The following is an 18,082-nucleotide window of genomic DNA, read 5'->3' on the forward strand; positions in this document are numbered from 1 at the left end:
ATGTGTGTGTGTGTGTGTGTGTGTGTGTGTTACCAACTCATCACTTCCAGCCCCATGATGTACTGTGATGTGTGTGTGTGTGTGTGTGTGTGTGTGTGTGTGTGTTACCAACTCACCACGTCCAGCTCCATGTTGTACTGTGATGTGTGTGTGTGTGTATGTGTGTGACCAACTCACCACGTCCAGCTCCATGTTGTACTGTGATGTGTGTGTGTGTGTGTGTGTGTGTGGTACCAACTCACCACTTCCAGCTCCATGTTGTACTGTGATGTGTGTGTGTGTGTGGTACCAACTCACCACTTCCAGCTCCATGTTGTACTGTGATGTGTGTGTGTGTGTGTGTGTGTGTGGTACCAACTCACCACGTCCAGCTCCATGTTGTACTGTGGTGTGTGTGTGTGTGTGTGTGTGGTACCAACTCACCACGTCCAGCTCCATGTTGTACTGTGGTGTGTGTGTGTGTGTGTGTGTGTGTGTGTGTGTGTATGTTACCAACTCACCACTTCCAGCCCCATGTTGTACTGTGATGTGTGTGTGTGTGTATGTGTGTGACCAACTCACCACGTCCAGCTCCATGTTGTTCTGTGATGTGTGTGTGTGTGTGTGTGTGTGTGTGTGTGTGTGTGTGTGTGTGTGTGTTACCAACTCACCACTTCCAGCCCCATGATGTACTGTGATGTGTGTGTGTGTGTGTGTTACCAACTCACCACGTCCAGCTCCATGTTGTACTGTGATGTGTGTGTGTGTGTATGTGTGTGACCAACTCACCACGTCCAGCTCCATGTTGTACTCTGATATGTGTGTGTGTGTGTGTGTGTGTGTGTGTTACCAACTCACCACGACCAGCTCCATGTTGTACTGTGGTGTGTGTGTGTGTGGTACCAACTCACCACGTCCAGCTCCATGTTGTACTGTGGTGTGTGTGTGTGTGTGTGTGGTACCAACTCACCACGTCCAGCTCCATGTTGTACTGTGGTGTGTGTGTGTGTGTGTGTGGTACCAACTCACCACGTCCAGCTCCATGTTGTACTGTGGTGTGTGTGTGTGTGGTACCAACTCACCACGTCCAGCTCCATGTTGTACTGTGGTGTGTGTGTGTGTGTGGTACCAACTCACCACGTCCAGCTCCATGTTGTACTGTGATGTGTGTGTGTGTGTGTGTGTGTGTGGTACCAACTCACCACTTCCAGCTCCATGTTGTACTGTGATGTGTGTGTGTGTGTGTGTGGTACCAACTCACCACGTCCAGCTCCATGTTGTACTGTGGTGTGTGTGTGTGTGTGTGTGGTACCAACTCACCACGTCCAGCTCCATGTTGTACTGTGGTGTGTGTGTGTGTGTGTGTGTGTGTGTGTGTGTGTGTGTGTGTGTGTGTGTGTGTGTGTGTGTGTGTGTGTGTATGTTACCAACTCACCACTTCCAGCTCCATGTTGCACTGTGGTGTGTGTGTGTGTTACCAACTCACCACGTCCAGCTCCATACTGTGATGTGATGTAATGTGTGTGTGTGTGTGGTACCAACTCACCACGTCCAGCTCCATACTGTGATGTGATCTAATGTGTGTGTGTGTGTGTGTGTGGGGTACCAACTCACCACGTCCAGCTCCATGTTGTACTGTGGTGTGTGTGTGTGTGGTACCAACTCACCACGTCCAGCTCCATGTTGTACTGTGATGCGTAGATGGCTACGCTGGGAGCAGGGGGGAACACCCCGTAGAGAAAGGCATAGTTGGACAGGCTGGAGTGGTTCAGACTGCTGCTGTTGGAACCTGTAGAGTCCAGCAGGTCGACCATGTCCTTACAGATGAGAGGCATCACCAGCCTACATAGGAGAGACAGACAACACTGTGTTAGGACACTAAGACAGTACCACTGGGACAGTACCACTAGGACAGGACCACTAGGACAGTACAGTACCACTAGGACAGTACAGTACCACTAGGACAGTACAACTAGGACAGTACCACTAGGACAGGACAGGACCACTAGTACAGGACCACTAGGACAGGACCACTAGGACAGGACCACTAGGACAGGACCACTAGGACAGGACAGGACCACTAGTACAGGACCACTAGGACAGGACAGTACCACTAGGACAGGACCACTAGGACAGGACATTACCACTAGGACAGTACCACTAGGACAGTACAGGACCACTAGGACAGGACCACTAGGACAGGACCACTAGGACAGTATAGTACCACTCTGACAGTACCACTAGGACAGAACCACTAGGACAGGACAGTATCACTAGGACAGTACCACCAGGACAGAACCACTAGGACAGTACCACCAGGACAGAACCACTAGGACAGAACCACTAGGACAGTACCACCAGGACAGAACCACTAGGACAGGACAGTATCACTAGGACAGTACCACCAGGACAGAACCACTAGGACAGGACAGTATCACTAGGGCAGGACCACTAGGACAGGACAGGACCACTAGGACAGGACCACTAGGACAGGACCACCAGGACAGTACCACCAGGACAGTACCACTAGGACAGTACAGTACCACTAGGACAGTACCACTAGGACAGTACAGTACCACTAGGACAGTACCACTCTGACAGTACCACTAGGGCAGTACCACTAGGACAGGACAGCACCACTAGGACAGTACAGTACCACTAGGACAGTACAGTACACTAGGACAGTACCACTAGGGCAGTACAGTACCACTCGGACAGGACCACTAGGACAGTACCACTAGGACAGGACAGTACCACTAGGACAGGACAGTACCACTAGGACAGGACCACTAGGACAGTACAACTAGGACCACTAGGACAGTACAACTAGGACAGCACCACTAGGGCAGTACCACTAGGACAGTACCACTAGGACAGGACAGTACCACTAGGACAGGACAGTACCACTAGGACAGGACAGTACCACTAGGACACTAGGACAGTACAACTAGGACAGTACCACTAGGACAGGACAGTACCACTAGGATAGGACAGTACCACTAGGACAGGACAGTACCATTAAGACAGTACCACTAGGTCAGTACCACTAGGACAGGACAGTACCACGAGGACAGGACAGTACCATTAGGACAGTACCACTAGGACAGTACCACTAGGACAGTACCACTAGGACAGGACCACTAGGACAGTACAGTGCCATTAGGACAGTACCACTAGGACAGTACCACTAGGACAAGACCACTAGGACAGTACAGTACCACTAGGACAGGACCACTAGGACAGGACAGTACCACTAGGACAGAACCATTAGGACAGGACAGTACCACTAGGACAGGACAGTACCACTAGGACAGGACAGTACCACTAGGACAGGACAGTACCATTAGGACAGGACAGTACCATTAGGACAGGACCACTAGGACAGTACCACTAGGACAGGACAGTACCACTACAACAGGACAGTACCACTACAACAGTACCACTAGGACAGTACCACACCACTAGGACAGTACCACTAGGACAGTACCACTAGGACATAACCATTAGGACAGTACCACTAGGACAGGACAGTATCACGAGGACAGGACCACTAGGGCAGGACAGTACCATTAGGACAGGACCACTAGGACAGTACAGTACCACTAGGACAGGACCACTAGGACAGGACAGTACCACTAGGACAGTACAGTACCACGAGGACAGTACCACTAGGACAGTACAGTACCACTAGGACAGGACAGGACCCTATTTACGACAGCAGTAATGCAGTTGTCAGCACCCTATCCATCCATTCCCACAGGGTAGGTTGATAACGACTTGAAGGAATGTCAGTTCTTGACATTTCTGTAACTCACAGTTTGGCAGTGATGAGCAGGATAAGGGCTACTCCAGTAGACCTGGTGAGTTTGGCCACCTGTCCCACCATAGATAGTCCCAGGTAGAAGAGAGCTGCTCCTCCGAAGGAGTTGGCCAGGCCATCCACAAACTCCTCCATCACAGCAGGGATCCTCTGGCCCAGGGCAAAGTGGGACACGATTCCGACCACCACCATGAACACTATCGGGTTCTTCAGTACCTATAAAATAGATTTGAATAAAAGTGGGACACAATGCCCACCAGCCACCACTGTATAGAAGAACACTTTACTGTCCACTTTCCTTACAGTCTACAAAAATGTGTCTTATTGCCGTTAACCCAACCCCCTAAGACACCCTGACACCATGTTTTAACCCAACCCCCTAAGACACCCTGACACCATGTTTTAACCCCCTAAGACACCATGTTAACCCAACCCCCTAAGATGCATCCTGACACCATGTTTTAACCCCCTAAGACACACCCCGACACCATGTTTTAACCCCCTAAGACACTCCCCGACACCATGTTTTAACCCCCTAAGACACTCCCCGACACCATGTTTTAACCCAACCCCCTAAGACACACCCCGACACCATGTTTTAACCCAACCCCCTAAGACACCATGTTAACCCAACCCCCTAAGACACATCCTGACACCATGTTTTAACCCAACCCCCTAAGACACCCCCTGACACCATGTTTTAACCCAACCCCCTAAGACACCATGTTAACCCAACCCCCTAAGACACACCCTGACACCATGTTAACCCAACCCAAGACACCCCCTGACACCATGTTTTAACCCAACCCCCTAAGACACCATGTTAACCCAACCCCCTAAGACACACCCTGACACCATGTTTTAACCCAACCCCCTAAGACACCATGTTTTAACCCAACCCCTAAGACACATCCTGACACCATGTTAACCCAACCCCCTAAGACACACCCTGACACCATGTTTTAACCCACCCCCCTAAGACACATCCTGACACCATGTTAACCCAACCCCCTAAGACACACCCTGACACCATGTTTTAACCCAACCCCCTAAGACACACCCTGACACCATGTTTTAACCCCCTAAGACACACCCTGACACCATGTTTTAACCCCCTAAGACACACCCTGACACCATGTTTTAACCCCCTAAGACACACCCTGACACCATGTTTTAACCCCCTAAGACACACCCTGACACCATGTTTTAACCCCCTAAGACACACCCTGACACCATGTTTTAACCCCCTAAGACACACCCTGACACCATGTTTTAACCCCTTAAGACACACCCTGACACCATGTTTTAACCCCCTAAGACACACCCTGACACCATGTTTTAACCCCCTAAGACACACCCTGACACCATGTTTTAACCCCCTAAGACACACCCTGACACCATGTTTTAACCCCCTAAGACACACCCTGACACCATGTTTTAACCCCCTAAGACACACCCTGACACCATGTTTTAACCCCCTAAGACACACCCTGACACCATGTTTTAACCCCCTAAGACACACCCTGACACCATGTTTTAACCCCCTAAGACACACCCTGACACCATGTTTTAACCCCCTAAGACACACCCTGACACCATGTTTTAACCCCCTAAGACACACCCTGACACCATGTTTTAACCCCCTAAGACACACCCTGACACCATGTTTTAACCCCCTAAGACACACCCTGACACCATGTTTTCTAGCCTTTATTATTCACTGTGATATTAAGATGTTTTTCCATTCTTATCACAGCTAGCTAACAGATACACAGATCCTTTCACTCTAATTTCTTTGTTACAAAATCCTACGTATTTACAATTTTTTTTGAATGTTAAATATGTTCCTAGTCCAATAAAGAATAAAGCACCATTTAATGTCATTTGCAAAACAAAGAAAAAACTATTGATCACAGAAGAAAGCAAGATGAAATGACCTGCAGCAGCACCACTCTGACGATCTGCAACTTGCCCTGCTGTCTCTCTGGGTGGTCCTTCCACTTCTGGACCTCACAGAAGGCAAATCCTATGGGATTGAGGAACATCAGGGAGACAGGAGCCACCAGGTAGATGTACTGCAGGTACTCTGGATATGTGTTCCTGTACAGGGCGTCCACTGCAGGGACGGGGGGTGGCAGATGTTATTGTATGGTTTCCAAACCACTCCTCAGGGACTCCCAGATGTTCCAACAAATACAGAGCATTCGGAAAGTATTCAGACCCCTTCCATTTTTCCACATTTTGTTACGTTATTCTAAAATTGATTAAATTAAATGTTTTCCTCATCAATCTACACACAATACCCCATAATGACATCACAATACCCCATAATGACATCACAATACCCCATAATGACATTACAATACCCCATAATGACATTACAATACCCCATAATGACATTACAATACCCCATAATGACATTACAATACCCCATAATGACATTACAATACCCCATAATGACATTACAATACCCCATAATGACATTACAATACCCCATAATGACATTACAATACCCCATAATGACATTACAATACCCCATAATGACAAAGCGAAAAGAGGTTTTGATAAGTGTTTGCAAATGTATTAAAAATAAACAGAAATAAATTATTTACATAAGTATTCAGACCCTTTGCTATTAGACTATAAATTGAGCTCAGGTGCATCCTGTTTCCATTGATCATCTTTGAGCTGTTTCTACAACTTGGAAAGGCACACACCTGACTACGTAAAGGTCCCAGTTGACAGTGCATGTCAGAGCAAAAACCAAGCGGCACGTCTGGAAGAAACCTGAAACCATCCCTACGGTGAAGCGTGGTGGTGTCAGCATCATGTAGTGGGGATGTTTTTCAGCGGCAGGGACTGAGAGACTAGTCAGGATCGAGGGAAAGATGAACGGAGCAATGTACAGAGAGATCCTTAATGAAAACCTGCTCCAGAGCACTCATGACCTCAGATTGGGGCGAAGGTTCCCCTTCCAACAGGACAACGACCCTAAGCACACAGCCAAGACAACGCAGGTGTGGCTTAGGGAAAAGTCTCTGAATGTCTTTGAGTGGCCCAGCCAGAGCCCGGACTTGAACCCGATCGAACATGTCTGGAAAGACCTGAAAATAGCTGAGCTGCAATGCTCCCCATCCAACCAAGGAGAGAGCTTGAGAGGATCTGCAGAGAAGAATGGGAGAATCTCCCCAAGCTTGTAGCATGATACCCAAGAAGAGTCAAGGCTGTAATCACTGCCAAAGGTGCTTCAACAAAGAACTGAGTAGAGTCTGAATACTTATGGAAATGTGATAAATATATATTTTTTAATAAATGTGCAAAAAATGTCTAAACCTGTTTTTGCTTTGTCATTATGGGGTATTGTGTGTAGATTGATGACGGTAAAAACTATGTAATCAATTTTAGAATGAGACTGTAACGTAACAACGTGGAAATAGTGAAGGGGTCTGAATACTTTCAGAATGCACTGTGTGTGGAACGGCTGGGACTGTTTTGAGAAAGAGGTTGAACTTTCCAAAGAAAAATAAACTGGCCCTATTGTACTACGATCACATTCCAAAAGACAACTATCCTCACCAATGGGATACCCCAGGGCGAAATCGTTGCTCTGCGTAGCGAAGATGGAGTAGAGTCCTGCCTTGCTGTACCTGCTTTCCGGACTGGCCACCGCTAGCGTCAGAACACACACCAGGACGAACACCGACACCTTGGCTATCAGGATACTCCACAGGAACGACCAGATCACGTTATTAAAGTCCAACAGAACCATGTTCTTGAAGAGCAGCGCCGGGAGGGCGAATTTAGACACAAAGTTCCCTAATCCTTTAGCTTGACAGGAGGTGATTATGTCCGTCCTACCGGCGATGTATCCACACAGGATGATCCCAAAACACTCCAGGAGAGCCGGGAAGAGCTTGTCGATAGACATGGCTTGGGTGGAGGAGAGGGGATTGTGGGATATGTTCTTGCCATGGATGGCTACGTAGGTGTCCATGGTTGTTTTGTGGTTGTAGGAGCACTAAATTACTTCACCGATGGGAATATTTTCGATATCAGAGTACAGAACAGTCACGCTGGGCACCAGTTCAGGATAATACATCCGTAATGCCCTTGTTGAAACAATAATAATCGGTGAGTTGTAGTAGGATAAGTCATACACTTTTTTGGTTGTCAGAAAAACAAATGTAGTACCAAAGACCAATAGCGTTTCCTGACCAAGTGACAAGTCTAGGATAAAGTCCTGGCCCTACCAAGGAGAGGGTGAATCTGTTACGAGGAGTGCAGTGCTGATGACATGCATACCACAGATATTGCATTATAGCCTACTCCCAACTGTGCATTGAGACTGCTTTCAAAACTAGTCATGGGGGATTTCAGCATGTGAGGATTGACAGAGTTAACCTTTTATACGTGTAGCTCGTGATGTCTTAAACGATGCCAATTATTGGTTTTGGCGCTAGGTACTGTAGCTAGCTAAAGTTAGCATGCTATTCGTTGATAGTAACAGTTACATTAACGTCAGTTAGCTCGCGTGCTAAAAACATATTGCGAAAATACAACAAGATAAAAGCGTCATACCTTGCACATCTGGTAACGAGATATTGCATATTTAACATGCGATTGTCTTTTTTTTTTTAAATAAAAATGTAGCTATATAAACGTTAGTCTAACTCTTCCTATCTACTGCTGTTGACAGCTAGCTAACGGTAGTACAAACGCATGCTATTATCATTTGGCGTAAAGCTATTCGGGATCCTTGGCACGTCACGACATTGATGTTGCCCCAATTGAAGTTGACATGGTTAAATGGTAAAATGGTTAAGGTTAGAGTAAAGGTTATTATGTCCCAAGGATCTCGGATAGCACTAACAATTCTAATTTGTGGCCTTTCGTGCCATTGTTCATCAACGCCCTAAATTATGAGTGACAAACCAGGCATCCAATTGTCGCCAAAGTGTGTTGTTTCGAGGAGCTATACTCGGCTTTGATTGGGTGTGAACGCGACCGCACTCTGACGTTGGTAAGGGTCTCTCAAGAGGTCTGTATAATGCGAGTTAAGACCTGTCAATAAATCAATACATTTAGGTCAATAAATCAACGAATTAGTTAAGACTAGACACCTTTAAAATAGATACAAACCTAGAATACTCCACTCGTTGCATATCCCCCTAAAAAAAATTGATTCGATTCTAAAATAGTGTAGTTTGAGAGTGTTAGTGAAGCAACTAACGTCCTTTTATATTGTACGAGAACACAAGAAGTCTCAAATTCATTTGCTTTATTTAGAAAATCCATTAGGAAATAGTTTGCTTTGTTTTACATTGAAAAGCATCAGGAAGAAAATACACTCAAAAAGGCAGAAACAAAAGCAGTTGAATGCATCAAAAAGAATAATCATATCTAAGTTCCCTTGAAGCCAAAGTGCATAAAGCACTCTGCAGTACCATTGTAAATGTCATAGGGAACTAATCTCCCGTGGGCAGTTTCTGCGTGTAGCTGACCCAACTACGCTATATTTGACTTCTGGGTTAACAGAGATAACTAGGGAACTAGAAACAGAATACATTCTGAAAGAAAAATGTCCCCATGAGGACCGTCATTCATTATGTCTGTCACCTGAGGAGGAACTAACACACAACTTTAATGGTCCTCTTTTTAAAACGTTCCATTTCTGCTGGATGTATCTATCTGTTTGGTCCTAGGTAGTCTCCAATGCAAGTTGTATCTGTCTGTTTGGTCCTAGGTAGTCTCCAATGCAAGTTGTTTCTATCTGTTTGGTCCTAGGTAGTCTCCAATGCAAGTTGTATCTGTCTGTTTGGTCCTAGGTAGTCTCCAATGCAAGTTGTATCTGTCTGTTTGGTCCTAGGTAGTCTCCAATGCAAGTTGTTTCTGACTGTTTGGTCCTAGGTAGTCTCCAATGCAAGTTGTATCTATCTATTTGGTCCTAGGTAGTCTCCAATGCAAGTTGTATCTATCTATTTGGTCCTAGGTAGTCTCCAATGCAAGTTGTATCTGTCTGTTTGGTCCTAGGTAGTCTCCAATGCAAGTTGTATCTGTCTGTTTGGTCCTAGGTAGTCTCCAATGCAAGTTGTTTCTGACTGTTTGGTCCTAGGTAGTCTCCAATGCAAGTTGTATCTGTCTGTTTGGTCCTAGGTAGTCTCCAATGCAAGTTGTTTCTGACTGTTTGGTCCTAGGTAGTCTCCAATGCAAGTTGTTTCTGTCTGTTTGGTCCTAGGTAGTCTCCAATGCAAGTTGTATCTGTCTGTTTGGTCCTAGGTGGTCTCCAATGCAAGTTGTATCTATCTGTTTGGTCCTAGGTAGTCTCCAATGCAAGTTGTTTCTGGCTGTTTGGTCCTAGGTAGTCTCCAATGCAAGTTGTTTCTGTCTGTTTGGTCCTAGGTAGTCTCCAATGCAAGTTGTTTCTGTCTGTTTGGTCCTAGGTAGTCTCCAATGCAAGTTGTATCTGTCTGTTTGGTCCTAGGTAGTCTCCAATGCAAGTTGTTTCTGACTGTTTGGTCCTAGGTAGTCTCCAATGCAAGTTGTATCTGTCTGTTTGGTCCTAGGTAGTCTCCAATGCAAGTTGTTTCTATCTGTTTGGTCCTAGGTAGTCTCCAATGCAAGTTGTTTCTATCTGTTTGGTCCTAGGTAGTCTCCAATGCAAGTTGTATCTATCTGTTTGGTCCTAGGTAGTCTCCAATGCAAGTTGTTTCTGTCTGTTTGGTCCTAGGTAGTCTCCAATGCAAGTTGTATCTATCTGTTTGGTCCTAGGTAGTCTCCAATGCAAGTTGTTTCTGTCTGTTTGGTCCTAGGTAGTCTCCAATGCAAGTTGTATCTGAGACACTGCCTCTGTGGGAAGAGACTACGTCCTAGTGCAGCCGACTGTCTTTGGTCAAACACACGTGCTCCTGCCATTCCCCCTCATTCTCTATTCAGAAATGCATATTATCGTCTTTACAGAACAGAGAAAACAATGAGGCCAAACATGGCACTTCTCTCTCACATCAGCATACAGCATATTTTGATCCATATTCACATCCTCCTTGCATACATTAAACACTTGCAAATTCTATGAGCAAAGCTCATTCATATCATAACTTCAGCATCATGTCTAACATTTTAATACATGTTAATGATTTACTTTCATAGGTCAAATATTAGATTGTCTCTCTGCAAGTGTTTCTGAGACAAGCTTGATGTTAATGTCAAGTAGCGGAGACGTCCCAGAGCTGTAGTACGGAAGCAGAAGATAACACTGTAACTGTATACAACAAAAATAGTCAGATAACTTTAGAAAATAAAAACAAATTGTCCTTCCCAACAACTCAAATCATACTAAATTAAACTAACAACTGTCATGAGTGACGTTCTTTTTTTCTTTTCAAGGCATAAAGAAAACATTCAATTTTCACCTAAAAGTTCAATCAACGCATACTGTAACACACAAGCGTCCATTTTGTCTCTACCGTGTAAAAACAGAGTTCAAGACATGCCGTGAACTGCACAGGAACTGTATGGAGAAGTACCCTTTGATGGTTAGAATATTGTAACTGATATGCTATAGTTCGGTTGCTCTTTGGCGAAGACAGGCATCCGACACGACTGTTTCTCTTAACTCTCATAAAGATCCTTCATAATAATCCGGAATTGGAAGAAAAAAAAGGCACAGTGAAAAATGATAATAAAAGTATACAGTTTCAACACTACATAGTGGAGCAAAACCAAATGCATAGCCTAGAAAACAAGCCTCTGTTGTGACTTTGGTTGGTTTGGAGTGCTGTTCGTTAAATGAGAATATTCTGTCAACTCCAGGCAGAAACACATGGTTGCGTGAGTCCCACTGTAAATATGGTCCTTCCATGGAGGTGCTATAAGCCTCAGACAGAGGCAGTGGGAGTGACATACTTACATCCATGTCCTCTGAGGGAGAGGAGGGGAGGGGAGGGAGGGAGAGGAGGGAGAGGAGGGAGAGAGGGAAGGGGGGGAGGGGAGGGAGGAGAGGAGAGGAGAGGAGAGGAGAGGAGAGGAGAGGAGAGGAGAGGAGAGGAGAGGAGAGGAGAGGAGAGGAGAGGAGAGGAGAGGAGAGGAGAGGAGAGGAGGGAGGGGAGGGGAGGGGAGGGGAGGGGAGGGAGGGAGGGAGACATCCCAAAAACGAGCTCTTCACCTGGGGATAGGGGGTAGTGGGGGGGCACCCCTGGACTTTTTATCTGAACCTGGACAGGAACGAAGAGGAAAATAAGGTGGACATGTCAAGCAGGCTGTCAAGGACAGGAAGATACTCTGAAGGCTGGAAACATTCAGGAGGAAACAGATTTGGGACAAATCAATACATATAGAAAGCACTTTAGCGTTGCTATTTTTAAAGCACAGCGCAAGAATTTCAAAGTATTTGATGTGCATTTGACCCAGGTCTGGGAGGAAAGCCCTCGGTTCCTACCTCTGCCGTCAGTCTTGGACAACTTGCTGGGGTATGTCTTCTGACAGGACACGTAAGGCTCTGGGACAGGGAGGTCTGAGACAGGGTGGAACTGGAACCGGGCCTCCCACTCATCTGACAGAGAGAGAAACACAACTCTCAGCTAGGTCAATTAAAGACCTATATGGGTTCAAACCCGGGTCTTCTCTGCACCACAAAACTGTTAGCCCACTGAGCTGAAGCCAAGTCATTAGCAATGGGAGCTAAGGGCACATCAGGGAATAAGGTCTCAAGCAGGATTAATCATCATATGAATTCCTTCTGTTACACTCACCAATGTGTTGGTGATGGGAGTTCTGGAAGCCGTTGCCCATGGGAGGAGGTGGGGGAGGAGGGCCTCCTATTCCCGGTCGGTCTGGTGGGAGCGGTGGCCGTTGTCCCCCACGGGGCGGCTCTGCTCCCGGGCGGTTAGGAGGTGAAGGGACTGGGGATGACCTTATACTGCCTCCACGTGGACCTGAGGAGGGAGGGGGAGGGAGTGGGCCTGGGGGGAGAAGAGGTTACACCACAGAGTTCAATGCAACACTAGTTCTATATAATAGGATCATGTATATCATCGCTATAAGTCACATCATAGCTACAAACTACATTCCATCCAGTCTCAAAACACATACACGGTGTCCTGATGTCTGACCAAGCTGACCACAAAGGTTAACTATGTTTCTAGTTGCTAAGCTAACCCAAAAAGAGACAGTGGTCATCATTATATGACCTGAAGGCAGGCTGAAGGAAGCAGCATCCTTACCCGTCCGTCCTGGGGGGTTTTTACCCAGAGGGGGCGGCCTCTCACTGGGAGGGGGTGGCAGTGGTCCTGACCGGCCAGGTGGCAGCGCCGGCGAGTTGAGTGAAATGTTCCTCTGTGGTAGTCTGGGGGTGTGTTCGTCTCCTCCCGCAGGCGTTGGGGGCAGCAGTGGAGGGCCCGGTCTGCCAGGAGGGAGAGGGGGAGCTCCACCACCGCCGATGGAGGGCCGAGAGGAAGACGAGCTGGGGGGCTTGGAGTTGAAAGATGGTGGCGGTGGTCCATCTCTGGATATGGAGGACCGGTGGCCCCCCAGGGGTGGGGGTGGGGGCCAGGGGTCCTCTGAGGGTCTGCCAGGGTGGGGGGCTGGGGGTAGAGGGGGACGTCCACCACTGGGAACCGGAGGGGCCCCAAAGGAGGGTTTTGGCCCAGACGGGGCCCCTATAGGGCCAGGGGGAGGGGGCAAGCCTTGGTGTCTGCCTGCGAGGTTGGGAGGTGGAGGTGCCGGGGCTGAGCTGGGGATCCGGGCTCCTCCTGGAACAGGCGGGGTCCCTCGGCTCTGGAAGTTCTGGTTGGGCCGTGGGGTGTTGGGGATTGGGGGAGGGGGTCCGCCAGGGGTCTCTGGTCGCGGGGGGCCTGCCCGTCCCCTGGGGACGTCGGGGGCGCTGCTCCGGGGAAAGGCTGGGGCCCCTGAGAACCGTGGAGGGCCAGCGGAGGGGCCCCCACCACCAAACGGTCTGGGGCCTGAGGAACGGCCGCCTGGAGGTACCATGGGGGGCCTAGGGCCTCCTGTAGAAGCATGAGGGTTTCAAACATCACACACTTTGTCTAACATCATTTTGTCTTACATGGGGCTATGGTTAAAAACAACCAACCAACTAGTGCCCTCTATGCATTACAGAAATATATGTAGCCCTTGTCACCTAGTAGCTGGTGTGACTGTGAGACCAGGGGAGAATTGGGGTATAAGTTAGCGAGCCGCAACTCTCGATTAGCGAGCCAGTGTTTCTGCCATGGACGACGCATGTGGGCTGTGCTTGTGGCCAAGTTGTCAAACGTTTGGTCAGCAACTTTTGTTTATTTTTCTGTAAATGGTTTACAAGTAAATGACAGCTATGATTTGTATTGCAGTAACGTCTTCAACACTGTTGGGGGGGAAGCGGCTTGGAAACCGGTTGTAAACTGGGAACAGGGTACAGGGAACAGGGAACAGGGTACAGGGTACAGGGAACAGGGAACAGGGAACAGGGAACAGGGAACAGGGAACAGGGTATAGCACAGGAACTATGAAACGCTTTTAACAATGTAATATGAATGGTGTCTTTTTACTAATGTTGTGTATTTAATAAAGTATTTGAAGTTGTAATATTGATATTTTATAAAGGAGCCAGGGTTATAATTATTGTTTATATTTTTCAAAGAATTTTGTGTCCCTTATTAGGTAGTTTTTTTGGTTTGTCTCGTCCGCAAATGAGCTGGTATTCGGGCAAATGATTTGGGATTGCCCCTAGCAAGCGGACTAGTTTAATATTCTTTGTTATGGGTTTGTTTATATGTTGCGTCGCCCTTTCTGCAGAGTCCTCCGGGGCAGGCTGGTTTTAGAAGGGAACTCTTTGGTTAGAGAGCAAAGGCAAGTCGTATGAATTTACATGCGTGTTTTCACATACTAATATCACCAGTGTGTTATCATCTTACAAAGAGTGTTTAGTCATCAGTGTGTTATCATCTTACAAAGAGTGTTTAGTCACCAGTGTCATCTTACAAAGAGTGTTTAGTCACCAGTGTTATCTTACATAGAGTGTTTAGTCACCAGTGTTATCTTACAAAGAGTGTTTAGTCACCAGTGTTATCTTACAAAGAGTGTTTAGACACCAGTGTTATCTTACAAAGAGTGTTTAGACACCAGTGTTATCTTACAAAGAGTGTTTAGTCACCAGTGTTATCTTACAAAGAGTGTTTAGTCATCAGTATGTTATCATCTTACAAAGAGTGTTTGGTCACCAGTGTTATCTTACAAAGAGTGTTTAGACACCAGTGTTATCTTACAAAGAGTGTTTAGTCACCAGTGTTATCTTACAAAGAGTGTTTAGTCACCAGTGTTATCTTACAAAGAGTGTGAATATACTTAATGTAAAGTGTTTACATGCAAGTCTTGGCATTACTTCTTGCCCTGCTGCTATCTATCCATAATGTATGTCTTCTATACCAGGGGTTCCCAAACTCCTTCACTCGTCCAGCACTGGGGAACTTCACTCCCCAAGGTCTGCAACACTAAGATGACGAGAGCAACTGATGATGCACTACCTAATTTTGTAATTGTGCCTTGTGCATTCCACAATTACAACTTTCAAGAGTACGTTTAAAGTTGGACTGAGTTACTTTTTGGGGGGCGGGGGGGGGGGGGGGGGGGGGGCCTGCCGACCCCCTCTGAGCCAGTGTGTCTCTGAAGTCATGCATTGTATTATTGTTTTGTTATGTAATAAACCTTGGCACTTTGGTCAACTCTGACAGACCTGTGATTGACTTGTCTTGAGGACCTCCCCTCGTGTAGAACAAGGTGGCGCAGTACAGTTTACATATAGCAACACATTACACTTGAAGATAGTTATCATGGCTTAGCTCAAACACAGCTTACTAACCACATTAATACAACCTCTAGAGGCTGCTGCAGTACATTGTAGCCTCTAGAGCCTGCTGCAGTACATTGTAGCATCTAGAGCCTGCTGCAGTACATTGTAACCTCTAGAGCCTGCTGCAGTACATTGTAACATCTAGAGGCTGCTGCAGTACATTGTAGCCTCTAGAGGCTGCTGCAGTACATTGTAGCCTCTAGAGCCTGCTGCAGTACATTGTAGCCTCTAGAGGCTGCTGCAGTACATTGTAGCCTCTAGAGGCTGCTGCAGTACATTGTAGCCTCTAGAGCCTGCTGCAGTACATTGTAGCATCTAGAGCCTGCTGCAGTACATTGTAGCCTCTAGAGCCTGCTGCAGTACATTGTAGCATCTAGAGGCTGCTGCAGTACATTGTAACCTCTAGAGCCTGCTGCAGTGCATTGTAGCCTCTAGAGGCTGCTGCAGTACATTGTAGCCTCTAGAGGCTGCTGCAGTACATTGTAGCCTCTTATTATAAACATGGATCATTACCGTTACTGTTCCCTCCTGAGGACCGAAGCTTGGGCATGCCTCCTGCAAAGAGACCTCCTAGTACTGGTCCTCCTCCTCCTCCGCCACCTCCTCCTCCACCTCCTCCTCCACCTCCACCTCCTCCTCCTCCTCCACCTCCTCCTCCTCCTCCACCTTTGGGTTCTGTGAAGAAAGGTATTCAAACTCTTTTCCTCCGGCACAAGACCATAGCCTTTGAAATCTAATTATCTGCAGAAGGCCTTTGTAGGTTTCAAGTAGCTTCCATATTTCCTAATGGTTAGACTGAGGAGGAGTACATTCTGAGTAAAGCCTTGAGAATACACAGCATCAGAGAACCCTTTACTCACTGTCAATGACGGGTTGACTCCTGTCATTGGTCACGGCCTTCTTCAGGCGAGCACCTTTTCCGATATCAGACAGTAAGGCGTTTCTTCCTTGTGCTTCATTCTTGCTGAGTGATGGCTTCTGTGTATTTGCCTGCGAATGTTGACAACATAAAACACAAACAAAGAAGCCAGTTAAGTAATATAGGAAATGATATAGTGTTACCTAGGACGACAACTTGCACAATCACATTGCCATGCTGGAAACGCTTCCTGTCACTACCACAAGGTGGCGTTATTGAACAAGGTCAAAACTGCACTGACCTAAGAAATTTCCCTTCAATCACTCATGACAGAAGGTGATGAGAGGTAATCTGACAGTGGGGGATGAGAGGTAATCTGACAGTGGGGGATGAGAGGTAATCTGACAGTGGGGGGATGAGAGGTAATCTGACAGTGGGGGATGAGAGGTAATCTGACAGTGGGGGATGAGAGGTAATCTGACAGTGGGGGATGAGAGGTAATCTGACAGAAGGTGATGCTGTCTTCATCTAAGATTACATCTAAATTGAATGAATTTTGCATCGTCATGTTAACTCATATCAGTAGTTTCAATATAAGTAGGAGGTCTTTGGCGTGCTTACCACAGCGAAGGTTGGGGGTGGGGGAGGGGCAGGGGGTGGCGGGGGAGGAGGCATCTTATCTCTCTCTCTCTCTTCAGTTATTCTTCTACAGCTTCACCCCTGATGGAGAGAATACACACGATCCATCAAATACTTCCTAAATATCCACAAAACCAGTAGGCTTACAGATGCTATCCACACAACCAGTAGGCTTACAGATGCTATCCACACAACCAGTAGGCTTACAGATGCTATCCACACAACCAGTAGGCTTACAGATGCTATCCACACAACCAGTAGGCTTACAGATGCTATCCACACAACCAGTAGGCTTACAGATGCTATCCACACAACCAGTAGGCTTACAGATGCTATCCACACAACCAGTAGGCTTACAGATGCTATCCACACAACCAGTAGGCTTACAGATGCTATCCACACAACCAGTAGGCTTACAGATGCTATCCACACAACCAGTAGGCTTACAGATGCTATCCACACAACCAGTAGGCTTACAGATGCTATCCACACAACCAGTAGGCTTACAGATGCTATCCACACAACCAGTAGGCTTACAGATGCTATCCACACAACCAGTAGGCTTACAGATGCTATCCACACAACCAGTAGGCTTACAGATGCTATCCACACAACCAGTAGGCTTACAGATGCTATCCACACAACCAGTAGGCTTACAGATGCTATCCACACAACCAGTAGGCTTACAGATGCTATCCACACAACCAGTAGGCTTACAGATGCTATCCACACAACCAGTAGGCTTACAGATGCTATCCACACAACCAGTAGGCTTACAGATGCTATCCACACAACCAGTAGGCTTACAGATGCTATCCACACAACCAGTAGGCTTACAGATGCTATCCACACAACCAGTAGGCTTACAGATGCTATCCACACAACCAGTAGGCTTACAGATGCTATCCACACAACCAGTAGGCTTACAGATGCTATCCACACA

The 18,082-nt window shown here is 46.9% G+C and overlaps 2 protein-coding genes across 4 annotated transcripts in view; both read right to left on the reverse strand.

Annotated features, from left to right (window-relative positions):
- Positions 1-8,967, reverse strand: part of LOC109885548 (integral membrane protein GPR155) — a 30,199-nt gene extending 21,232 nt beyond the window's left edge. Inside the window, exons 1-5 of one of the 3 annotated variants that reach the window (XM_031817146.1) lie at positions 8,378-8,967; positions 7,376-7,908; positions 5,737-5,915; positions 3,795-4,015; positions 1,647-1,821 (exon numbers count right to left, since the gene is read on the reverse strand). In XM_031817146.1, the coding sequence (XP_031673006.1) occupies positions 1,647-1,821; positions 3,795-4,015; positions 5,737-5,915; positions 7,376-7,793 (993 nt within the window). In that variant the 5' untranslated portion in view covers positions 7,794-7,908; positions 8,378-8,967. Of the gene's footprint in view, positions 1-1,646; positions 1,822-3,794; positions 4,016-5,736; positions 5,916-7,375 lie in introns of all 3 variants that reach the window. The other 2 variants (XM_031817147.1, XM_031817148.1) reach the window with 2 other exon arrangements.
- A 95-nt stretch (positions 8,968-9,062) lies between these two features.
- LOC109885550 (WAS/WASL-interacting protein family member 1-like) lies at positions 9,063-17,248 on the reverse strand. The gene is made up of 7 exons (XM_031817149.1): positions 17,122-17,248; positions 16,502-16,631; positions 16,155-16,316; positions 13,018-13,800; positions 12,547-12,756; positions 12,234-12,347; positions 9,063-12,009 (listed from the first exon to the last, which is right to left on the reverse strand). Exons 1-7 carry the CDS (start codon positions 17,173-17,175, stop codon positions 11,957-11,959), a joined length of 1,506 nt encoding a protein of 501 aa, XP_031673009.1. The 5' UTR covers positions 17,176-17,248; the 3' UTR covers positions 9,063-11,956.
- Positions 17,249-18,082: the final 834 nt, after the last annotated feature.

The sequence above is a fragment of the Oncorhynchus kisutch genome, unplaced genomic scaffold (assembly GCF_002021735.2).
Source record: "Oncorhynchus kisutch isolate 150728-3 unplaced genomic scaffold, Okis_V2 scaffold943, whole genome shotgun sequence".
NCBI lineage: Eukaryota > Metazoa > Chordata > Actinopteri > Salmoniformes > Salmonidae > Oncorhynchus > Oncorhynchus kisutch.

Excerpts from the sequence above, each read along its gene's own strand:
- LOC109885550 (XM_031817149.1), bottom strand. The coding sequence starts at position 17,175 with ATGCCTCCTCCCCCGCCACCCCCTGCCCCTCCCCCACCCCCAACCTTC. Across the intron at positions 13,801-16,154 it reads CTCAGGAGGGAACAGTAACG|GAGGCCCTAGGCCCCCCATG; the intron begins GTAATGATCCAT and ends ATGCTTCTACAG. Across the intron at positions 12,010-12,233 it reads GTCCAAGACTGACGGCAGAG|GTTCAGATAAAAAGTCCAGG; the intron begins GTAGGAACCGAG and ends GTTCCTGTCCAG.